At 49.4% G+C, this 24,046-nt stretch overlaps 1 protein-coding gene across 2 annotated transcripts in view; it reads right to left on the bottom strand.

Moving 5' to 3' along the window:
• MXI1 (MAX interactor 1, dimerization protein) overlaps positions 1-19,446 on the bottom strand; it is a 55,473-nt gene extending 36,027 nt beyond the window's left edge. The window contains exons 1-2 of one of the 2 annotated variants that reach the window (XM_079313226.1): positions 19,108-19,446; positions 8,613-8,745 (exon numbers count right to left, since the gene is read on the bottom strand). In XM_079313226.1, coding sequence (XP_079169352.1) covers positions 8,613-8,745; positions 19,108-19,303 — 329 coding nt within the window. In that variant the 5' untranslated portion in view covers positions 19,304-19,446. Of the gene's footprint in view, positions 1-8,612; positions 8,746-9,461; positions 9,717-19,107 lie in introns of those variants that run through there. The other variant, XM_079313227.1, reaches the window with a different exon arrangement.
• Between the last annotated feature and the right edge of the window lie 4,600 nt (positions 19,447-24,046).

The following is a 24,046-nucleotide window of genomic DNA, read 5'->3' as shown; positions in this document are numbered from 1 at the left end:
CACTACATGGTCAGCAACTTGGCCACTTCCAAGGCCACATCAGAACCAGTATCCAAATTTCTGGTACCTGAATTGCAGTGGTTCACAGAGAAAGAATAAAGACACAGGAAGCAATTTTCAAATCTACCTAGAAAACCTGGAGTTTAAGTCTCATTTTCTTTCAAACAGTAACAATCTCCAAAACCACCACTGCTTCCAGAAAACAGGATTAGAAAAGTGTGTGCATTACCCCAATGTACAGATGGTGGGAGCCATATAATGTGCAGATGGTAGGAGCCATGTAGGTCATCTGACGTGCCCAGATCGTGCAGCCTTTCAGCAGCAGACTCAGGAAATGATCCAAGGGCCCAGCATGCCAGGCCCTTGCCCTATACCATGCTTCTTCCCACACATAACATTACCCTTTTGAGGAAGATGGTCATTTCCAGAAATAGCCCAGGCAGTGTGCTCTGCAGTGCAGCAGTCTGTTTGGGGAACATGCACTTCTCTGCAAACACGCATCTTCTGCCCTCAAGAAACTGCCTTCAGATGCACTGGGGAAAATGAGGCTTTTTGAGTAAACACCACCTGACTGAACTGCACTTTGTTTGAAAAGAAACTGATGGCATTTGTATGGCTGTGGGCCAGGCCAGACTTCCTTCACTTCTATTTAGGCTTGTTAGTTATCTCTCATGTTACAATTATACTGCTGCAATACTGTGACTGGAGATAAAAGCAGGGGGAAATATACTTTAAAACAGGAAAATACATTAACACTACTGTTAGCTACATGTTGTAGTAGGGAAACTGAGGCACAAAGACCCCACAGGCTGTAAGAAAAATCAGGAAGAGAACCCAGATGCCCTTGTGCCTGGGACTGTACTCTGTCAACAAGGCCACACTCATCCAGGATTTGGGAGACCCATGGAAAAAAAAGGCAGAGAAAACTGGAAGAGCTTTGATTTCTTCTGTTCTTACAGTTCTGGCTCACAAGCAGCACAAACTAACATGAAGGCTGCAAGGTGGCTACCTCCCACAGCTCCCAGATGGCCAGGCTGCTTGTGAAGCAGTTCATGAACTGCTGCACTTTGTAGCCTCACTGTTAAAGACAAACCAGAACTGGTGCCATGTTACCTCACCATGCCTATATGCTGCTTTAGTGCTGCCCAGACTCCTGGGAAATGACCACTGGAGCAGCAGTTCCAGTGTGATCTGTCCTTTCCCACAACTTCTTCCTTCTTGATGGTCTAACAGATGGCAGGAGATAAATGAGAAGCTTACAGAAAATAATTGACTATTTTATGGAGAGGAACTTTAATCAAAACTGAGGCAAAAAAATTGCTCTCAGTCCACATGCCTATTTGTCACAGAGCAAGCAGCAAAGCATTAGCAAGTAATTAAGATAATATTGGAAATCATCTAAGGCTACTTCAAACTGGATTCATAAAGCAACAGAACTGAAGTGAAATCACTTTCATATCAGAGAATGAAAGGACTGAAAGTACAGTAGGGAACACAGAAAAGTGAGATGGGAATATATCCAGCAAGATGGAAAAAGCAGGCCTGTTCTTTCTGAGCTGATCAACAAGGCAGTGTCTCATAGAGAAGAGATCCAGGCAAAGGCCAGCCAAGTGCACAGCCCCAGAGACCCGCAGCCTCTGATCAAGAGAGCTCAAAATAAGTCAACAAAAACAAATCCTATCTTTGTTGGTACAAAGAAGGTAGGGAGTAAGAGCCAACACTCTCAGGAGGAGAACAAATAGCAGCCAGTCTTTGAATTTGGGCAGACGTTTGTCAGGAGGGATTGGGAGATGATGAACAGCAGGAACTCCAACAAGCAAGACAATTAGCTCAGCAGCAGGAATTGACCAGTCTGTTTGGGTCAGAAATAGAAATGGATTTGAAAGCTCAACTGGGAGCAAAAAAGGAAAAAGTCAGTCTTACCTACAAACAGGGGAGCAGATGGAAACAACACTACAGGTGACAACCAGTTCTGACTGCCGAGCACAGCACCAGGTCAGGTTAAACAAAAGCATGAAGGATAAATCCCTGCATGTGTTGTGGATGAAGCATTACACAGAGAAGATATAAAAAGGGTACAAATAGTGCTGAGATGGGAGAAAAACCAAAATAACAGACAAAGAAGGAGTACAACTTCAACCAGAAAATTGCCTGTACAGTGAACAAAATGGAAAGAGAAAATAAGAGAATTGTGGGAACAGTTGACCAGGTTTGGCCCAAATATCCTCCCCACATCCCAGGACACTGAATTTCTCTAGGGGCTGGGTCTAACAAGCTTCACATTTCAAAAGACCCTGAGAATATAAGAACCAAATTGTCAAGCTTCCTGTCATCACACCAGCACTGTGATCAGTGATGCAAATCAGCCCTCAGCAGCTGCAGCACAGCTCTAACTGGGCAGTGCTGCAACATGAACAGCATGAGCCCTGACTAACCCCTACTGTAGAGGAGTCCCCCAAATCTGGGAGGAAAAAGGGATCATCAGCCTTCAGCCACACACAGTGGCACTTCACAGCAGACAGGTACTGCAGCAGAGAATTATAGCTCAGTTGCAGATAACATCAACAACTGGGCCTACTTCTAGTTTACACAAAAGGCTTCTTTGCACAACTTGGATAGTCTAAAGAGAACATAAATTACATTCTACAACTACTGAAAGCACGAAGTATAAATTGAGCCTGGAATCATGGGTTTCTGCATAGACTCCCTGCTACCCAGATACCCCTATACATAGCTATATCACTAATACACAAAGGAAAACAGGAACTGCAGCTCTGCAGGATCTTCTTCCTTGGAGGGTTACAAAATAAACAGGGTGACAAAGAGGAACACAGTAGGTTCCCCCATGGAAATTGCTACATCAGCTTTTACATCACTTTTGGAGGCCTCATTCCTCACCAGGGGGTGGGGGTTTATGCTTCTCATGCCATTTGTTGTGTTCATCCCACTTTCTGTGTTTTCCCTGCCAGTTGTACTGGAAAGCCAGGCACCACTGAGAAGACACTGTAAAAAAACCTCACCTACATGGGGTTCTTTTTTGTTTTCCAAATCGTGGCAGGATCTCACACAATGTAGTGCTGGCAGGTTTCAGAAACTCCAGCATCACTAGGAGCTGCTTATCTACACTTGCAGATTACACTGGGGCAAATTACATCAAATGGGCAGAGGGGATGTGCTGAGGCTGAATAGAGTTCTGTGAGTACAGTCCTACCTGCCAGCCTTCTCTGAGCACCTGTATGCCAGTACAAACCTACAAAGACAAAGAATATGGGGTGATCTGCCTCATGTGCAAACAATCCAGCTTTCCAGCCCAACACTTCCACTGTCATTATGCTTTCTCAAAAAGAAGTCATGCACATACCTCACTATACTCAATACTGCTGGCCAGTCTGCCTCAAAATCCCTAAGAGAAAAGCAATCCTTAACAGCTCAGCTTTGTTCAGCTTCTCTTTCTTGAAAAATTAACTAGCATATTCAGGTATGAATACCCTCTACTGGGATGCAAGATACTGTGTCCAGGTACTTCCAAACAGCATTTCAACAGGAAGATGAAGATTCCAGATTCTAGTAATAATGCTTCTACATTATCAAAATGAAGCATAACTCAAAACATGGCACAGCAGATCTCACACTTCTCTGTTTTACACGTGTGGATTTGTACTCTATGAACAAAGCCAGGTCCTGAGCCATGAACAGAGCTTCACTACAAGGCACTACAAGGCTTGAGGCAGAAAGCAGCCTCTATCCCCCCCATATTACACAAGGGCCAGATTCTAACCCACCTACACACAGCGAGTCAAAACTCAACTCCCACGAACTGTGGAGTGAGGTGTGATCCAGAGTTAGAAGATTAAAAGAAAAAAAAACCAAAAAACTCACAAGCAAATAAACAAAGTATCATCCAGAAACAAGTATCAACTGATAGGGCCTAGGAAGCAGGAAAGTTGTGGACAAAAAGTCTCAGAGACCAGGTCTCTGGGATGTGAAGAAAGGAGTAAGGGCTTTGTGCAGAAATACAGATCAACACAGATCAAGAAAAAAAATAGATCAAGAGCTGACACAGTGATCTGCTCTTTCAGGAATTCCTTACACAAGACAGGCAAACTACTCAGCCACCTGCACACCCTCTCTCCTAATAAAATGGTAATTGCAGCACTGCCCTAACTCCAGAGGCTCTAGGAAGGACTGAAAATTGCCAGGTACTCAGTCAGCAGGACGATGTGGGGGGCTGAGGGCAGAAACCTCCTTTGACAGAAAAGATGTAATATATTAAAACTGTGCAGTGTTCACCAACCCCCTTACTCCTCCCCTGCACAGTGAGGCACAGCTGCACAGCACTGCTGCTGTGGTAAATCAACCTTCTTGTGCACCAGACATCCAAGGCTGACTTACAGATTCACCTGCAGCCACATCCTCTGAGCTTCTGCACCCACGTCTGTGAAGCTGTGCCACATGAAGCCATCACCTGAGGCACATGGAGTACCTAATGCACACCTACACACCCACCCCTCAGTCCTTGCTCTGAGACACTGAGCAAACCAAGCTTAAAGCCCAGAATACCTGAGGGTTTCAGCAGTACAGTCCCCATATCAACCTTCAAGAGAGAGTTTCAAAGGATATGAGAGCAAAGGCCTACAGAGAAGATTTAGAACAGAATCAAGTAGAAGTGGAAAAGAAGTTTCTTATGGGTAGACAAGAGTGCAATAACAGAGAAAATGAGGAGGTGCACCAGTAGAACAACCAGAAGGGCAGAGAACCCCTGACACACAGATCTCCAAGATAACATATCCACAATGCCTTACCATACTCATCACAGCTGCTGACTCCTAGCTCTGCTACCAGGCTGAAAGGCCCTTGGGAAGCAGCACCAGGCACAAGGGAGAATAATGGGAAGAGAGGAAAATGAAAGGAAAAAGAAACTGGACAGAGATCAAACCTTCCCCCATGGAACTGAGCAATAGATTCTTTGAGAGCCCTTAACAACATGGGTCTCCTGGGAGAGCTGAGGGCTCCCAGTGCTTCTGGGAGGATGCTCAGTATTTCCCCAGGATTAGACCAAAAAACAGTCCTTCTACATGCCTGAGAGCCTAAATAAAAACAAAACATAAATGATAACCTAATAGTTTAACTTACTTTCAGATTTTGTTATAAATCTTAACTTCATTAAATTGATGGTACTATTGGGGGAAGAAATAATTTAGCAACCCTACTGTTTATTTTATTTCCTGCTGACACAATTATTTAAATTGATAAAAAGTCTTCTCAACTATTTTCCAAAATGTATAAATATCAAGCCAGGCTAATCCTAACTAACTATAATGAACCTTTCAAATAATTGGGTCTATTAGAACTGCACATGTAGGGTCCATGAGAGCAGTTTCCAGTGACATTGAGTGCAAGTTAATGTACTCACAGAACTGCACTCCCAGCACAGACCACTTCTCTAGCAACATTTTAGAACTCAGGTTCTGCCCCAGAAACATCTTCTGAAGAAAGCAACATTAAATAAGTGATACTACATGCTGTAACAAGCCTCTGTTCATTTTTCATCCAATTCCAAAAACCAGAAGATACTTTTGTCAAGAGCAAATTTAAGGAGGCAATATTCAATTCACATATAACATGCCGGCTGAGTTTTTAATTGGGTTTTTAACTTGCTTGGGTTTTGGCTTTTTTGTGTGTTAAGTAGAATTTGTTGAAAAAAAAGTTTCCCTTGTCTACTCTAAACATCAGGTAACAATGACTGTGATTCTCCCCTTATTTTCTGCAGGTGGATCATTTCCCATACCAAAATATCCTCGATTAAAACAAAACTGTATTTTTAAATACATTTATGTTTTAAATCAAACTCACTAGGTCTTTCAAATACCTACACAAAACACTGCACGTGCATGTAGGTAATGACTGCAGAGGGAAGCCCTCTGCAGCAATCTCCATGCTGTTGGTTGCACAATGGAGACAAGCAAAGGAAAAGAGAACCTGAGCCACAAGATCCTTCTTTAAAATTGCATCACATGAATTAGAAATCATGAAGCAATGTTTCCCTCTTATTTGCACACCCCTATTTGGGGTAGAAAAGAATTATTTTGCTGAGACTGTGAGACCACCATAGTTCTATAAGAATAAGATTTGCTCCACCACTGCCACCCAGAACTGGGCTGTCTGCTCCTCAGAACTTTCTGGGTGTTTGTGCAATGACAGCACAGGGCTTGTTGGGAGGAAACAGCTGTCATGTCTGGGCTGCAAATGCTGAAGGAAAATACTTGGATTTAAGCTATGAATCAAACAAGCATCTAGGCTTCACAAATACCCTGAACCACAAAATCATGGATTATTTGGTTCAATGAATACCATCAACAATGTACATGTGTCAATTTGTAAAAGTGTATCGATTTAAAAAAAAAAAAAAAAAAAAGGAAAACATCACTGCTTTCCCAAGGTTGCTTGAGAGATATTTTTACAGGAGGCTGCTAAATTACAAGATCTGCATGAGATCTAAATGTGTAATTTCTCTACACTAATGAAACATTTTGAGACAAAAGCAATCTAAGAAAATCTCTTGTCCACATATGAAATGTAAGTTTTCTTCCCCATCAAGGACTTGATATTTAATTCAAAGTCTATTCCATCTCTACCAGACAGAACTTACTGAATTGCCCCTTTGATTTTAACAGGAAGAGATGATACAGAGCCTTCCTTAAACAAGGCTGATGCTATACTCAGCATCACACAAAAGACACTGCAGTGAATTTGGAGGCACCCTAAACTTCACAGTTGTCACTTCCCGGCACTTCAGCCATCTGGAAGGCCTGCCTCTCCTACAGCAAGTGCAAGCTGCTACGACTTGTGCTAAAAGAAACTTCCATTTCCAACTGCACATGTAAGGTCTGAGCTCCCCAAAAGAGCCACTCTGGTCCCTGCCTGGAGCAGACCTGGCACTGGTCACTGTCAGAGGCTGAAACAACCACGGAGGCAATGCCCTGGGTAACTGCTCTCACTCTAAAGATCCAATGTGGCCTCAGGATTCCTTGGATAAAGAAGGTTTAAGTAAAGCTAGAAAGTACCTTTTCTGCTTCTCTGTTCCTTTCCCCCCACATGATGATATTCAGCCTGTCAGGCTCCAGGGCCCAGCAGGCTGGTGTCAGCACCAGAGCTGCCCCAGGAGAGCTGTGCCTGGGGCTCTGTGCTGGCAGGGCTGCTGAGCACCCTGCCCCAGGGACTGGGAGTGCTCTGCATCCCTCTCCAGCCTACAGGCTGCTGGATTCACTGCTAAGGAGTTCCTGAGGGGGATGTGCTTCCAGCCCTCCTCTGGAGAAGGGCAGGTTGCCATGACAAAGGCCTTTGAGACAAAGAGGTGTGGGATGGAAAAATAGTATGTGGGAAACCTAAAGGGAAAAATACCGACCTGAATTCAGCATTTTTCATCATTTTCCAACACAAAGTCACAAGACTGGGGGCTTTGGTTCATGATAAACAGTAGAGAGCTACAACAGCCCTCAAATTAGGAGAGGCTGGATGAAGCAGGAAAGCAAATACAAATATTCAGCATACAAAGATCTCAAGATATGCTGATCTTGATGAAGAAAACTTCCCCACAGAAAGGTGTCCTAACATTGCTTCAAATAACCTTTATTATCAAATGCTGCTGAAGCAGAATCACTGCAAGCAAAGGCACCTTTCCCTTAGGCCTTTACAGGTCCTTCCCAATGGCCTTAAGAAAGCCTTAATCACCTGAGCCACCTGCCACCATTTTATGGATTGCACAGGCCTTGCTGCAGTAAAAGCAAGCTTGCAAATGCCTTTTCAAAGGCATACTTTATGTTTCTAAAGTTTCTCTATCCTAAAAGATCTCAACAAGGTCTGAACAAATCTACAGAAGGTAGCAAATGAAAATAAAAAGAACAGGAATGAGAGGGAAGAGGCAGATGCGACCACAGAACCAGGCAATAGGCTTAATCCTGTTGTCTCTTCTAGATTTAAGAAACCAAGAAACACGGCATTGTATAATAAAATAATTGTCAAAACTATGGAGTTCTACAATTACCAAGCTATCAAAAGCTGGGAAGTCCCACTGCCCTGAAAGGCAGACTGAAACACAGCTTTGTTTTTCTGAACTGAATTTTTAACATGTCGTACATTACAGTCAGTCATCTCCCTCTCTCCCATTTGTTGTAGGGGATCCATTTCAAAACACTTCCTTGCTTCAAATCATGCCAGTCATTACAATCCCAAAGCACCTAGGCTGCACATGCACTATCCCTTAAAAGCAGTGATTTCTGGGGTGGAAAGACATCAGCTGTATATAATGGGAATAGCTATAGCCTAAACCTTATGAACAGATCTCCCTATTTCCCTTCCCTCTGCAGCATCTGAGGCTTGGCATGGTGTCAGCTGGCAGTGCCACTTCAGACCCAGCTCCCCTGTGTCCCCTCTACTTCCACTGCTACGGACGCAGAATGGATGCTGCACTTGTGTGCCCCGGCTCTGAATCCCTCTAGCTGTTCAGACTCTTCCCATTTTCCCAAGACAGCAAGTTTCTCTCCAGTGTCTCCAACTTTATTCTGCAGTCCCGTGCTGCAGGCAGCCCAGCCCCTGTGCTGCCCACACTGTACCTGGTGGCCATACTGGCAATGCTGCCGCTGCCGCTGTATTTCCGTGCCCGGCTCAGCCTCCGCGTGGCCTTCGGCTCTTGTAGCCCAGGGCTGGGAACTGAGGGGAACGTCGAGGCATAGCCGTGTTCACACTCTGCGAGAGAGCAACAGGCAGGGCATTAAAAACAAAACAAGCAACCTCCAAAACAACAACAACAACAACAACAACAAAATTAGGTGAAAGAAACAGAAAAATAAAGAAGTCAGCAGGCAGGCCTCACCACTAACCCACTGGCCTAGCTGGGGAGGCTCTCAACCACAACAGCTCAGGGAAATGACGGAGGATAGATTCACAGGGAAGTGGATTGGGAGTTGGTGAAAAGGGAGAAAGGGAAGTATAAAGTCTCTGCCAACCCGGGAGGAAGGACACCACCACTCAAACACTGAAAATACAAAAAACAACCACAACAGTCAGTCCAGAGAGTGCCTCATCTCTCTCCTCCTGCCCGACCTATCTGAACCAGGCAAACCAAATGTATTTCACTGAGCCACTGATGTCTCTGCCGAGCCAGAGCCACCCACCACCATCCCTCCTGCCCAGTGGAAAACTTTCACACCAATCCCCCCTTTTCCTCCCAGAAACGACATCCATATCAATCACCCCCACTCTCCAAAAACCTTCCACTTCACCCACCACCTCCAGGAGGACTCATCAGCCCTATTCTTCATGCAGCCCCTCACTGCTGGGGATTTATCACATCCCGCTGCAAACACTGGCTCTGATCCCTCCTGCGGGGTCCTCTCGCCCCTCGGTGGGGTCTGACCCCAGCCCCGCTCCTCTCACGGAGGGCACCGTGCTCCCCCCATTACCTCTCTCCCTTCGCTCCAGATACTCGGCCGCCTCCAGCAGCCGCTGGATGTTGATCATCTGGACCTGCTCCATGGCCGGGGGGCTCCGCAGCCCCGGGCCGCCCTCCGCCCCCACGCTCCCGGCTTCCCCGCTGGGCACGGGGGCGGCTGCGCTGGGATCGCCGTCTCTGCCCAGTGCCCGGGCCTCGTCACACCGTGCCGGGGAGGGCGAGGGGCGGCAGGGGAGCACGCGAGGAAACGCCGGAGGAAGGAGCCGCTCCGGGATGCTCCCGCCGGGGAGCGGAGGGCGCTGACTGCCGCCCCAGCCCCGTCCCCAGCGGCCGGGAGCGCTGCCCCCGCCGGGCCCTGCCGGGATCCCAGCCGCGGCCCCTCGGCCCGGCAGCCCCGCGGCGGGACCGGCCCCTCCGGCCGCCGCCCCGCCCGCCGCCTCGCAGCACTTTGTTTACCTCTGCCCGGCGCTGGCGGGCGGCGGGGCGGAGCGCAGCGGGGCGGGCTGGGAAATGCAGTTCCCGAGCACCGAGCCGCCGCCGGGGCACCACACGGCGCGGCCCTCCCGCGGCCATGGCCGCGTGTCCCCGCGCTGAGGGGATGGGCCGTGCTGGCGGCCCGGTCACAGAATCACAGAGCGGGTCACGCTGGGACGGACCGCGGTGGGTCCTGCACAGAGCGCAGCATGGCATCCAGATGGCTCTGGAATACCTCCAGCGAGAGAGAAGAGACCCCACAACCTCTCTGCGCCTGTGCTCAGCTACCTGCACAGCTCCCCACATCCAGGTGGGACTTCTGTGTATCAGTCCCTGTCCGCAGCCACTTGTCCCATTGCTGGGCAGCTCTGGAAAGAGCCTGGTCCAACCTCTGACACCTCCCACAGACATTGAGAGCATCCGCTCTCGGACATCTCTTCTTGATGCTGAACAGGCCCGGCTCCCTCAGCCTTTCCTCCTAAGAGAGAGATTCCAGCCCCCGATCACCTTTGTAGCCCCTTGTAGCCCTTTGTAGCCCCTGCACCTGCTCCAGGAGTTTCCTGTCTCTTGAACCGAGAAGCCCAGAACTGGACACAGCACTCCGGGTGAAGGCCCACATGGAAATGACAGGGCTTGGCAAGGATAAAGCAGAGAGGCTACAAAAGACAAAGCCACAGCCACAGCGTGGAAACTTTCCACATCTCACCTTTGGAGATGTAACTAAAAAAATGTGCCAGGAATTCCCAGCTGGAGTGACTGATACATTGTTTTTCATGAGAGGCTGAGGAGCAAGACCCATTTTTCAGTGCGCACAGATGATTTAAGAGCACAGACAAAAGACACCATAAACAGCAAACTCACTGTACTTGAAGTAGCACATTAGGAAGGCACAACAGTGACCATCTAACATTTTAACAAATGCTGCCACACACCATTCAGTATGATCACTCTTTTCAGAAATTTAATATTGTGTTTACATCTTGATTTTTCATGGAGGTACAAACCCTTGGATCACTTCTATCACCCCGAATTTTACCAACTTCGGCATTAGCTGGAATGGAGTTTAAAAACCTGATAACATAGAACTCTATGATACTAGTCTCTAATTTGACTTACTCAAGAAGGATGCATTCAGAGAACATTCATAGTAAATATCTGAATCTCCAACTGATTCTGACTTAGAAACCCTCCAAAGACTGTTTTGTAGTTCTGACTGGGGTTATTTTCTGAACCTTTAGGCCATGACTGGTTACATTTGCAATCATCCCTCCATCCCAATGGGAGACAGAAAAGTAGCTTGAAAATATCCCAAAAAGCAGAGATTCTCAATCAATGGCTTGTGTCTAGTAGCAAGGGCTTTAGGCAGTGCACAAAGTATCAGGAGACTCCTGATGGAGTTGCAAGAGTTGGCAGTACTCAACTAGAGAAGGCCTGAAAAAAGTGGATTCAGGGTAGCTAACTTTTCTCTACATGCAATTTGCTGATTCACCATTTCTGAGGTTTCCTCAGAAAACTGCAGGCTTGCAGCTGATAGAGGTAAAAATAATACCACTATTCAGTTCTTTCACAGACCTTTCCATCACTGAATCTCTAGGGGTTGATTTGTTTTGTTTCTCTTAAAGTGGGACAGCTGAAAAATAAAGGAAGCTGGGGGGACCTCCAGGGACATCCCTTCCTCATTCTGGGAAAGCCAGTCCCAGCCCTTGCTCAGACAGGACAGTCTCCACTCATAGCCCTACACCCAGCCAGACCACAGCACATGTAAACACTGGCTTTTGTCTGGGGGAGAACTCAGGGAACAAAGTATTCTCTCTCCCCACCTCGTATTTCTACACTGGAAACTGCCCACAGAGGAGACTGCTAAAAGCATATGGAAAATTCCAAATTTGAGCAGTCTCAAGGGCTCATAAGATCTTGGATTAGGGAAAAGGACTCAGGTGCACAGACTTCTCCACAACAATGAGGTTAACACAAGAGCATTTCTGGGCTCTAACTGTGCTTCCTTTAACCTTCCAAAATTAGAGAGCCATTTGCCTCTCAGGATTAGCAATACTAAACATTAAAATACCCAAACTCTGCAACTCCACTCCCCCAACAACTCATGATGAAGCCCCAAAATCACTTCAAAACAGTGCCCTTGTGAGCATCTACTGCCACTAGCTTTTCTGATGGCACACTGGGAGATACATGGTGCAACTCTAGGGAATAAATAGGGAAAGCCATGGCTGGAAAATGAAGGGGTAGGTTAGGAGCTATCAGAGTGTCAGCCTCATGAAGGTAAAGTTCAAGATAAAAAACAAGAGAGGATGAAGGAGGGTAACCCTGATACACATGGTGAATTAAATCAGCCCTGGAATGAAGTAACAGCAGGATCAGTTTTGTGTGAAATGATGTAGGATAAGCTCTTGCATTTACGCTCAGCTTCCAAGTCTTTGTTTCTGAAGTAAACAATGTACTATTAAAAAAAAAAAAAAATTTCTGTGAAACAAAGACAAATTTGGGAATAAACTGTGGGACATTTCCCCAAAGAAGGAGCCCTAGAGAAGAGGCAAAACAACTGTGGAGCCACAGCAGATCTGTAAAATCTTGCAGTTGCCATCCCAAGTGCTCGTGTGGGCAGGTCAGCCTGCAAAATGCCAGAGTGTGACAGAAACAAAAGTGGGTGGAAAGTAAATAGCACAAAGATGCCCAATGCCATTCAACTGCTAACCAAAAAGCCCCCAAAGTCTGATTTTAAATGTGGTTGAGCAATCCACAGACAACACCGGGGAGGGGCTATGGGAAGAGTATTTTAGGGGAGAATGAGATCATTTAATTTAGTGGCTCCGAATGATCTGTAAGTACAGTTTTCTGATTATAAGTGCTTGCTGCTTGGCATCCCTTCTGGCAGCTGTGATTCACTTTCATTGTGTGTTCTGCTGCTTCGCCCTTTAGAAAGGGGCTTTTTACATTTTATTAAATGGCACTTCGGCAACCCTCCATTTCCAGCCTTAATAATGGATTTGTTAATCTCCCTGATAGCCTTTCCCTCCTCCTTAGCAATAATTTAAATATCCAAGAAGAAATCTGCAGTGCAGAAATCAATTAATATTTACATCTGAAATGCTGCTGTACTATTTTCATCAAGTACAACAGATGTGATCTGTTTTTTATCAACATCACCATCACTTGCATTAAACTAGAAACTTCCATCAGGGAAATTTTTTAGAGCTTTCCGAAAGTAATGTTTTAAGCTTCTCAAACCCGAAATTACTTCAGCTATTTTCTTTCCACTCAGCAGGAAGGGAAACTGAGGTGTAAGCAGCATAATTGCTCATATGAAGACACACCCTAAGTCAGAGGTGGAACAGGAACACGTTTCACAAATCAAGATGCCCAGCCCTCTGCTTTGAACACAAACCTTAGAAATAACACAATGCTTTGCAACGTGGAAGTTATTTTCAATAAGGGCAATCCCTTTGGCTAAGCTGCCTTGTTTTTCATTCTGTATTTGGCTTTTGTTAAAATCCTCCTGTCCCCAACCATTTGCATTTTCTGGGAGGAACATCAAGATGGCAACAGTCATAAGCGCTTCCTTTGCCCATCTTCACACAAACCCTCCAAACTCTTAACATTGTTTTCAAATCCTCAAAATCTAACATTTGTGCAATCAAAGCATGAACAGAGATCCCTGGTAGGAACCATTTTCTGACGCTCTCAAAACAGTGCAAAGCTTCAGTGATGCCCCAGATTTCTGGGAACAGCAGATCCATACCATTCCTGTTTCTCTAGCAAGGGGAAAAACGTGCCAGCACACACTGTAACAAAACAGGTCTCTATTCTTGTAGTAATGACTCTAATAGCTCAGTATTGCAGGACTTGCAGCAGCAGACTGGAGAACAACCCAAGTCCCACCTGCTCAACTCCCTTCCAAGGCTTGCAAAACTTTCAGTAAGGTACCTACAAGTGCCTGTAGGACATGGCCTCATTTCTCATCCAGGAGCTTCATTCTTTCGTAAGGCACCAGATAATCCATTTCAGCTTCCCACTGGTATTTGAAACCCATCCACCACTGAGGACAGATATTTCTCAAAACCAAACCTCTGGGATATCCAAGAGTTTGAACAGGAATAAAGTGCACACTCTGATACAAAGACCAAGCTCTGCCAAACAATAAGGTAAAAGCCACATATCTATTGGCTCTTTGGGCCACTTGCTCCTTCTCTCCAGGAGATGTGCTCTGTTTTCAGACCTGTGCTGTGCCCAAATTTATACTGAGTCAGTGATTTACTCTGTGACTTTGATTAAGTCACTTAACTGATCCAGCTGCAAAATTAAGAGGAATTCCCATAGGAAAAAATATACAGTCCTTTATCTAAATAACAAGAAGCGAGGGTTCTTCAGCCAGCAGCAGAAGGTGCTTCTCTGCCGGCTCTCAGGACGCTCTGCTGGATGTGATGGATTCTCAGCAGTGCTTCTGGCACAGTACCATGGTTTTACCTTTGCCCTATCATTTCTCCTGCTGTGGCTTCCTTCTGAATTCTATGCTGAGGTCCAAACAGCATGAGTCAAAATCCCCCAGCCTGGAAGTGGCAAACGCATGAATCACTGTGGCCAGGTTGTGAACCAGGAGGAATGAAAGGGGTTTACTGTGAGTTGGATGAAAAATATATAAATAAAGGGGTCCCACACTGCTCTACAGATCACATCACCATAAGATCCATACCATCTACTCTGACCTTGAGCCACATGTTCAGCTCTCATTGATACAATGGGAGCTCTGCACACAGACCAAAGGCAGTCTCAGCTCTTTCTGCCCTCTGCTAATTGCAGGTTTCTGACATTTCTTTGGTTTGTCAGAAAAAGACCCTAAATAGCACATAAACAATGGAAGGAGCCACATGATGAAGATACTATTAACTCATCCCCAAGGCTCAGTTGTCCTCTCCCTCAGGAGCAAAGGACAAATCTAAGATCACCTATTTGTTATTCCTGGTCAGAAGATCAATAAACATAGCCAGCACTTGAAGAAGATCTAGCTGTCTCCTGTGAGGGGCCAAGGTCCCCTGTCCCATGCATACACACTTCTATTAGACTTGTGAACTTGTCACCCCTGTTACAGAGACTTGATTGCCTTCATGCTTTTGGAAGAGGATATGGCAACACACGTCTGTATCTGTAGTGAGATCAGAATGTATTACACACCATGCCTATTACAGATAAGTCATCGTATCCGAAGGATTCATCACACGTTTGTGCAACTCCTACTGACAAAAACATGAGTCCACACACACAAAGGGGATGCCTGACACATACTAAACCTCAGCTGAGTTTACTCTGTTAAAAACATCTTCCAAACCCCAGCATTTCAGCTGCTACAGATTTTCAGCCATGCTTATTAATGAAGTGGCATTTGCAGAGGTTACAGATATATCAACAGAGCTGCTCTCAGCACAACTTTCATTTCTGAAAACAGCCACTGTAACTTTCTCCCTGTGACGTTTCTATTCCTTGGATACCAAGCTTAAATTTCTAGAAACAGGTCATTTGGAAACCTGTACATGTCAGTTAGCAAGGTGTGTTGGGAATGGGTTTTGTGGTCTCACCATGAGAACTACAGCAAGAAGGCAAGCAGCACTGTTATTCACTCCCAGAGGCTCAACTGGAAAAATAATTCAGTTATATGGCAGTAGCTAAAATACTCCTGCTTACCCATGGAGTTTGATAAGAGGACTCTAACCTTCCCTGTCACTGTACTGTACCACAGGTAATTTTTATTCTAATATTTTAAAATATAAGTGAATACTATAAGAGGGGTGCTGAGAGGCCAACAGTCTCCCCCTGCCCTGACAGTACATCCTACCCTGCTCCATAGCTCTCTGCCCTGTGGTTCTGTTTCCACACCACCCAGCCAACCCATGGCCCCTCTGCTATTATTCATGACTACAACGATAGGATGTGGGACCTATAAATGCAGATCATAATCATCTCAGTATTTCTGTCTGAGCTTCAGGCGGGTAAGAAACTCCTGCCTTATCTGAAAGTCCTGCCCTAGACACAGAAAGCTCTGCTGTCTACCTCACACCAGTGACCTGCAGACAAGGGTAGGTGTGTTTTGGAGACAGAAAACATCCTTGTAGTTGCTCCTCTATCACCAGAAGGTGTGACATGCACATCTGGGACATCCAAGCATTTGGATCCACAAGAGAAGAGGTTGTGTCCACCTCTCAGGGGGCCCCTCTAACAAGCAGCATCTGCTCCTGCTGAGGACAGTGTTTTGAGAAGGTGAATAATGTGGCACAGCCACCAAAGGCTTGGGAGAATGAATGAGGACGCTGAGTGTGGTTTATCAGAAACTGTAGAACTACGAGGAAAACCACTTGAGCTCTCAGAGCCTTTAATAACCCTTCCTTAAATTCCTTCCTTTGGCTACTGAAGCCTTTCAGCTTCCATACCACTGTGGTGCGGATCCCAACCAGTATCTTGGTGCTTTACCCAGCTCTGTCCCTGTCACCCATCCTGGCCAGGAAGAGACAAACATCTACCTGTCACCTCTATTTTTTTAAGACTGTTTCCTTGGGGCAGGGCACTGTCACTCCCCTGCATGTACAGCACCTGGCACAACAGGGCTGTGACTCAGCCACCTTCCTGATGGGAGTAACACCAAAATAGCTCATTACAGCCCTGCGTAACACCGTGGTCAAATGACCTGGGCATCCTGCAGGAAGCAGGCAAGCACCAAGTCTGACTGCAACCGAGTCTGGCAGCCTCCATCACCAAACTTTTTTGAGCTGGGCTCCCCTATTATTGCTAACTGTGAGTTCAGAGACTGTAATGAGGAGTGACCAGCCATTAGCAACATCTCTGCCAGGCTGCCAGCGCTGAGCAATGACCCCTGCCCTGGCAGACGAAAGGGCACAGCATTCTCTTGCTGCAATAACCTGAGCTCTGCATGCAAATCCCTTCCCAGAAATGAGATGTATATGCATTAGGATATAACCCTCCCGCTTCTGCAGCTGTTCCTCAGTTTAGATAGGGCCAGTAATGCTCAGAGATTGTTTTCCAATCCCAGCAGCATTTTTCTTTGTTTGGGAGCAACATGTAAAAGCTGCCTGGTATATGATGGTCACGTTCTGAACAGCACGTTCACCAGCTGAACCTTTGGTTAAATGGGACTTTTCACCCTAAAATGTCCTGATTGCACATTAAAATACTGAAAGGTTTTGCAGAATTGCCTAATAAAAGTGATGATTTTCAACATTATGACTTCAACAATTACTAGTGAAAGCTTCAGTGAAAACAAGTGTTCAGGAATGGAGATGTTTAGATGCAAACACCTCTTTTAAAAATCTAGCAATAAAAAAATCCTGTATCCTGCTGTCCTACTCATTTTCCAAACAAGGAACCATATAAAATGATGCATTTTTAAATGGAGCATATAAAATTTCAGATACTATCCATCTATCTCCCCCCACCCGGAAAAAAATCCATGATTTTGACAGTCCCTCTTCACAACATGAGCCCTTGTTGAGAAAAAAACAAACCTAAACCAGCGGTCTCACACTCAATTTCCAAACCAGGGGTGCTGTTGTTTTCATATGCAAACCCAGTTCTTGCTGGTATCTCCTGTCATTTTCCTGCTCGCAGCTGCTGCTTGTGGTGCAGCTCAGCTTCTTGGACGCTTGGCTTTGCAGATTCATTACGAAACAACAATTACCACATGAGAAAAAAATCCCACCCCAATATTAACTCAACTTTCCAAAACAGAAAAGGAGCCTGGATTTGTTCTGGGCGAGCAATGAGCAAGGGCTTTTGGCTGCAGCTTTAGCGGCAGAGCAGCTCCTCCGCAGTGGGATCCCTTTCCCTGGCAGCCTGCGGGCACGCAGCTTCTCCCGCAGAACAAGGACACCCTATATCGTCACCTGCACCTATAGCTGCCATAGGGGATGAGCGGAGCCAGAGGGTGATGCTGCGATGGAGACGCGTGGCGAGGGACTCGCGGATCCCTTTGTAAAGTTAAAATGAAAACAAAACGCAGCACATGCTCTGCAGAGGAAAAAAAAAGGAGTGGGGGGGGGGGGAACACCAAACATGAAAAGGAGGAGGGCAGACAAAATTAAAAAGAAAAATTTCAAAAATAAAAATAAAGGCTAAAACAAAGAGTAACAGAGAAACCCGAGGAAAACGCGGGCCAAGCGGCGGTGCCGCAGCGGAGCCGGGGCTCCCGGCGGGGTTCGCAGTGACACCCCCGGGCTCGCAGCAGCCCCCGGCCGAGCCCCCCCGGCCGAGCCCCGGGCCCGCGCCCCCCCGGCCCGCTCGGCAACGCGTGACGTCACAGGGAGACCCCGGCGCCGTGATTGGCGGCGCGGAGCGTGCGGCTCCGCCCCCGGGACGCACCGGCCAATGAGCGCGGCGCGCTGGCTCCATGTGCGAACCATGTGTCCGCCCGCGGGGCGGGGCGCGCCGCGCGCAGCGCCGCTGGAGCGCGCTCCGCCACTGCGCGGGGTCCGCGCTGCGCCGCGCTCCGCCGCGGGCCGCGGCCGCCCCTTTGTTCCCAGAGCGCTCCTTCCCCGCCGTGCCGCTGTCCCTCGCAGCTCGCGTGCCCGCTCGAGAGACCGCTCCGCGGGGCACAGCCGCGGGCTACGCGCACCCTCCGCGCCCGCGGAGCAGGAGGCTAGCGGCGCGGCTGGCCACCGCCCCGCACCGGACGCTCGCCCTGCCCTGCCCTGCACTGCTCTGCCCTGCCCTCTCCTCCCCGCCGGCTACCTGGCGAGCGCTGCCACTTGCCTACGTGACTCTGCCCATGCCCCGGCGGGGGGAGCGGGGACGTGTCATCGCCTCCTCCCCCGCCGCTCCGGCTCCGCCACCGGCTCCGGCTCCGCGCGGGGCTCGCCGCCCCCCTGGCCCCTCTCGGAGCCCCTCCGAGTCCGCTCTTCCCGAGAACCGGAGATGCGCCCCCCCCCTCCCCGCGCCGTCCCGCTCCGCTCTCCATCCCAAACTTTCCCCCCGGGCCCGGTGTCCCCGGTGGCGGCGAGGGTCGCACGCACGCCTGTGCCGCGGGGGCTGCAGGCCGGTCCCGGCGCCCTTTGTCACTGCGTCGCCGGCCCCCGCAGCCAGCCGAAAGTTTGGGTTATTTTTCTTACTCCCCTTGACCGCCCCGCGGTCACGCACACTCGCGGCCACAGCCTCCAGCCCGCACTTACTTTTATTCTCCTTCTCGATCCGCTCCAGGTAGCTGGCGGCCTCCAGCAGCACCTGCACGTTGTAGAGGAAGGTGTCCATGCCCGCCGCGGGGCTCGTGTTGCAGATGTCCCCGAGGGGGCACCGGGCCCCGCCGGCCGCCCCTGCGCTCCGCGACTCGCTCCGCGGCTCCCTCCGCGGCCGGCCGCGCTTCCCCATGCCCCGCCGCCTCCCCGTGCGGCGCTGCGTCCGTCCGTCCGTCCGTCTGCCGGCGAGCCCGGCGGCCGCCGCGGTCCCAGCGCTGCCGCCGCTGTGTCGCCCCACGGGCCGCCGCCGTCCCGCCCCCCCCGCGCCCCGGCGGGGCGGCCCGGCCCGGCCGCGCCTGCGGAGTGCGAGCGCCGGCGGCGCGGGGGGGCGGCGGGGCAGGGCCGGGCTGGTCCCGGGGCGGGGGACACCGGCGGCTCGGTGCTCAGCAGCGCGGGATGTGTTACAGCTCCGCAGGGGGAACGACCCCTTGGAAAGGGGCAGCGGCCGCTGCGCCGGCGGCGGTGGCACCGCTCCCCCGGGCATGGGGTGCCGGGGTAGCGGCGGGGGCCCGGCTGTGCCCGCCCCCAGCACACAGAGGCACAGCCAGACCTGCCCCTTGTCACCCCGTGTCACCTCCCGCCACTGCCTGAGGGTCCGTTCCTGATCAGGGACCCAGCGTGACAGCCCATGCTGCTCCAGCCCTTGGGGGCGATGGGGCCAGCGCTCCAGACACAGCCCCGAACTCCAAAGGGGTCCCTCGGCACGAAGCTCCAGCGATTTAATGTCATATGACTCCTCCGCTATTAGCCAGTGCCCCCCAGGAAGCTCTCTCTGGGTTCAGACTCTAAAAGCAATTAATAAATAGGTTTTTTTTCCAAAGTACACCGAAGGCGGAGGGCCGGCAAGGGATGCACCAGCCTCCCTCACCCCCTCCGTATCCATCCCTGCGGGTCAGGGCAGGCACACTACAGATTGCTGTCCCCTTGTTTTGCGCTCAGGGAGGTGAGAAAGAGCAGCTGCGCCCAGAGGAGAGCGCAGGACCTGACTCGGACAGAGGAGAAGAACGGTTTGCACTTCCAGAAGCCATTTGCAATGAATTTTGAGGGGGTAGGCGGAGTGGACTCTACTAGCACCAGGCTGGCAGCAAGTGACCTCCAACACCCTCCTGGCTCCCCTTCCATCGTGACAGCAGCACCCGAAACACGGAGCTACGTTCGCAGCACAAAGCCCGCTCCTGCCCGGCCGGTCGGGTCGGTCTGGTTGCACTGAAGAGCCCTGTGGGAGCGGCTGGGGAGAAGCATCGCCCCAGAGATGTGCTGGGGCGTGGGGACCTGCTCGCACCTGGCTGCCGTGGGGTCCACAGGGACGGGAACGGGCTGGAGGGCAGAGCAGAGAGATCGTGGTGGCGTTCAGGAGCATTAGTAAGTGTTAATTGGTACCTGGAGCCTGCAGCATCACGGGGACCTGAATCACCTGAGAGGGGACGGTGCCCCACACTGCAGCGCATGCAATGAAATCCCGCTGCTCCCAAGTGCTGGGGGCCAGCCGGCTATTTTAGGGAAGATTTCATCGGTCACATGCCCTTCCCACTGCACATGCCGGGGCTGGGTCAGCTCCCCGTGCAGGGCGGCTCAGCACAGCCTCTCCCGTGGCCATATGGCACCTCCCCCGTGCCGCCAGCACCACATGGCTGCTGCCACATCAACCATGCCACGACTTGTCCCATCACTGCCTTTGGCGGCCCAGAACGGGAGGGTGTAGGGGGAGGGCACCAAGCATCATCTCGATTTAGTTGTGGCCTGAGGAAGAGTGGAGAAGAAGGCAGAGCCTGGGGTGCTGGTAGCAGAGTGGGACAGAACGCCGCTGCCAGGCTCAGGTGTGCTCAGCACCCACAGGAGACTGGCCATCCCCAAGAGCAGGATTTCAGCTGGGAAAGCAAGGCTGACTGCAGCAGAGGTGGAGGTGGCAGCCAGGCTGAGCCATAGGGTCCATCCAGGCAAGCCAAGGACTCAGAATGCACTTGGCTTTATTAACTCCACTGACTAGCTGAGATAAGACATGATTCCTGCTTTACAAGCATGCATGGACAAACACTCCCATTAAAACATCACCCAGAAAGTCCCTGGCTTTCTAATTGTGCAGGGGTTGAGCTGGTGGTATGACTGCTCTGATCAATCCCAGTTGCACTCACTGCAGACCTAGACATAAGCAGCTGTCCAGTTTGGCTGGACACTGAGGGCACCTTTTAGCTGGCTCGCCATCAGGCAGAAGGGTTTCCATCACCTCACCTTAAAGTACAGGAGGTCATTGCTGAAAGCACACCACATTGATTGCTTAAAAATAAGATGGTTTAAAAATCTCAGCCCCTCTCCCAGAAGATAAGGCTGTATATGACCCTCCAGAGTCCATACTGTGGATCTTGTGCCTAATAGTAGCATCCTCTGTTGCCTACTGCATTTCTGGGTCCTCCTTGTGCACCTGCACAGCACTTCTCTAGCAATTTTTGTATGAATTGATGCAGATTCAGCCATCACTAGCAGGTACCATTTTTCCAAGTGTGACATCTCATGTTTGAAGCCAGAACAATCATAATTTTGATCCCTTTCCTTTCTAGTCAAGTTCCAGGATAATTTCTCTTCAAAAGTCCTTCCACAGAGAAAAGTATTCCTGAGGGAATGGTCCAAGGGCAGACATTTCAAGTGAACTGGCTCAAGAGGAAAGGAGGCTTTATAGTATGTGGACTGTGGGGTACAAAAAAAAGGTGGGCAGTGGGAAGCACACAATCATGGAGGCAACACAGAAGGAGTGATAAGGGAAGAAGTTTCGCAGTATTTCCATCTCTGCATATTCAGCAGCCATGGTCCAGCACTCTCATCCACTGCAGCCTTTTAAACACAGCCAGTTAAGGGCATGCTCTCTTTATTTCCCTTCTCTTGTTCTCTGTTCAACCTTTGAGCTCATCCTGAAGTCTCACTGTCAGTTTTTTCTCTGCAAGGCGATGGAGAAGCTGCTTCTCGGACAAAAAAGGAAGATCTGAGTGCAGCCCCATGGGCCCATGGAAATGGGAGCTGGGGTGAGATGGGGTGAGCCACTGGCTCAGCCCTGCTGCCCACACTGTTGGCAGGTGGCCAAGGCAGTGCTCACAACGTGGGAGATCCCTGGAGCTTTTATCAGCAGCCTGTGGCTGCAGGCTGCCCTCAGTACAGCGTGGCACAGCCAGGGCAGCCTGGCCCAGGGGTGCAGAGGTTGGGTGCCCACAGTGATGTTGTCAGATTCACACCTGTGGAAGTGGGGAAAACATCCACCCCACCATGGATTGGGTTAGATAAGAGGGAAGATTGCTGGAGTGCTTTATTTTGCAGTGCTGCATAACAGCAAGGTGTGGGTTTAGGTGCAATGCTGCCAGGTGGTTGAGATGCCATGAGAAACTCCTTGGGGAGGGAGTGAGCATCCCTTACCCTCTGCCATGGGAATCATCTCATGTGTGTGTGGGGTGTCCATGTTGTTCTGAACAGAGGAAAACAGAGCCACTGCTCTGAGTACAAATGGTAAGTCCCCTTTGGTGGGTTTATTTTGACCTTGTTCTGGTGGTATCACACACAGCAGCTGTTTCCCCACATTGCAGGTGTTATCCATTCAGTTTGTTCCAGTGGCAGCACCAGTGTAAATCACTCCCTGAACAGACTTAGCAGGGTTCAGAGAGGGTTTTAAAGGGTGGAGGCCAAGACAACCCTGGATTTTGGTCTGCAAAAGCTCCTGGGAGCACCTGCTCTCTCTCCTTTCAGGATAATCCCAAAGTAATCCTTTTATAAAATTTCACCTGCCTTTAAAAGCCTGCTGCAGTCCTTTTTGAAGGACTAACTCATTTTCCAAGTGAGAGTTGTGCTGCCTGTCTGCCATGGGCAGACATTTCTTGCTGCACGAGAGTGATATAAAGATATTGAAAAATTGTTTGGAGGGTGGTTTTTTCTTAATGGACACAGTTGTGGAGGTGGTGATGGGCTAGAGCTGATCTAAAGCAGCTGGATGGGGAGGAGATCTCTCATGGAACCTGGTTGACTTCTAAAACCTTGATTTTGGTGTTGGACCCAGGAAGATTTTAGTATAACTGGCATCACTCCTTAGGGTCAGCCAAGTGCCCCAGCCCAATGGTGAGTGCAGGTAATGCCCCTGTCCTTGCCCAAGCGTGATTTAATTGGGGTGCAGAAACCTGCCTGCACAGAGAGCTACACAGAAGCCAGTGAAATCTCATATCTCTTCTTTCACTAGTCAATAATTAATACATGTGGCTCTGCCCTGGAGCCCTGGCTCCAGGCTGTCCTGCCAGGCCCCGGCTGCCACCTGCTATTGCTGCCTGCTGTCCCTTGTCCCAGGGCGTGACACAGGACTGTGATTTACAGCAGGGACACACATCCTTCTGAGGGGCTGGTGGATGTTTGCAGCCAAGGGCTCCATGTCCTTGGGATGCTGTTAGAGCCTGCCTCTCACTTGGCCAGACCCAGACTGGGTGGATGCATCCAGCCCTCTTCTGAAGCCATCATTACAATGGCCTTTCACTTCCCCAATTGCTCCCTAAATTGAACAAGAGATCAGGATAACTCTGAGATGCCCCAGGAGAAAGGCTCTTGTCAGGCTTTTGAGTGTCTGCTCCAGCAGCTGTCATGCATAAGGTGGGGTCCTCAGGCTCCTGAGCAATCCCCATCCTTTGCTGGGGCTCAGGAAGCTCCCTGGTTTTTCTGATTGTGTCTCTGGCTGCCCATGCTGCCACTTTGCCTCTGCTATCTGTCCCTGATGCTCTCTCTCTCTTAGTGTGTGCTAGAAATAACCAAGCTACAAATAGTGGTGATGGTCCCTCTTGCCTGCTCCTGCCTTGCCCAACCATACTGCATCACTCAGATCCATTTATGTGCTGTTATTCACAGTTTCATCCTGCTA

The sequence above is a fragment of the Erithacus rubecula genome (genome assembly GCF_903797595.1).
Source record: "Erithacus rubecula genome assembly, chromosome: 9".
NCBI classification, from domain to species: Eukaryota; Metazoa; Chordata; class Aves; order Passeriformes; family Muscicapidae; genus Erithacus; species Erithacus rubecula.
Note: the sequence above shows the minus strand (reverse complement) of the source record. Positions and strands in the feature narration are given on the sequence as shown.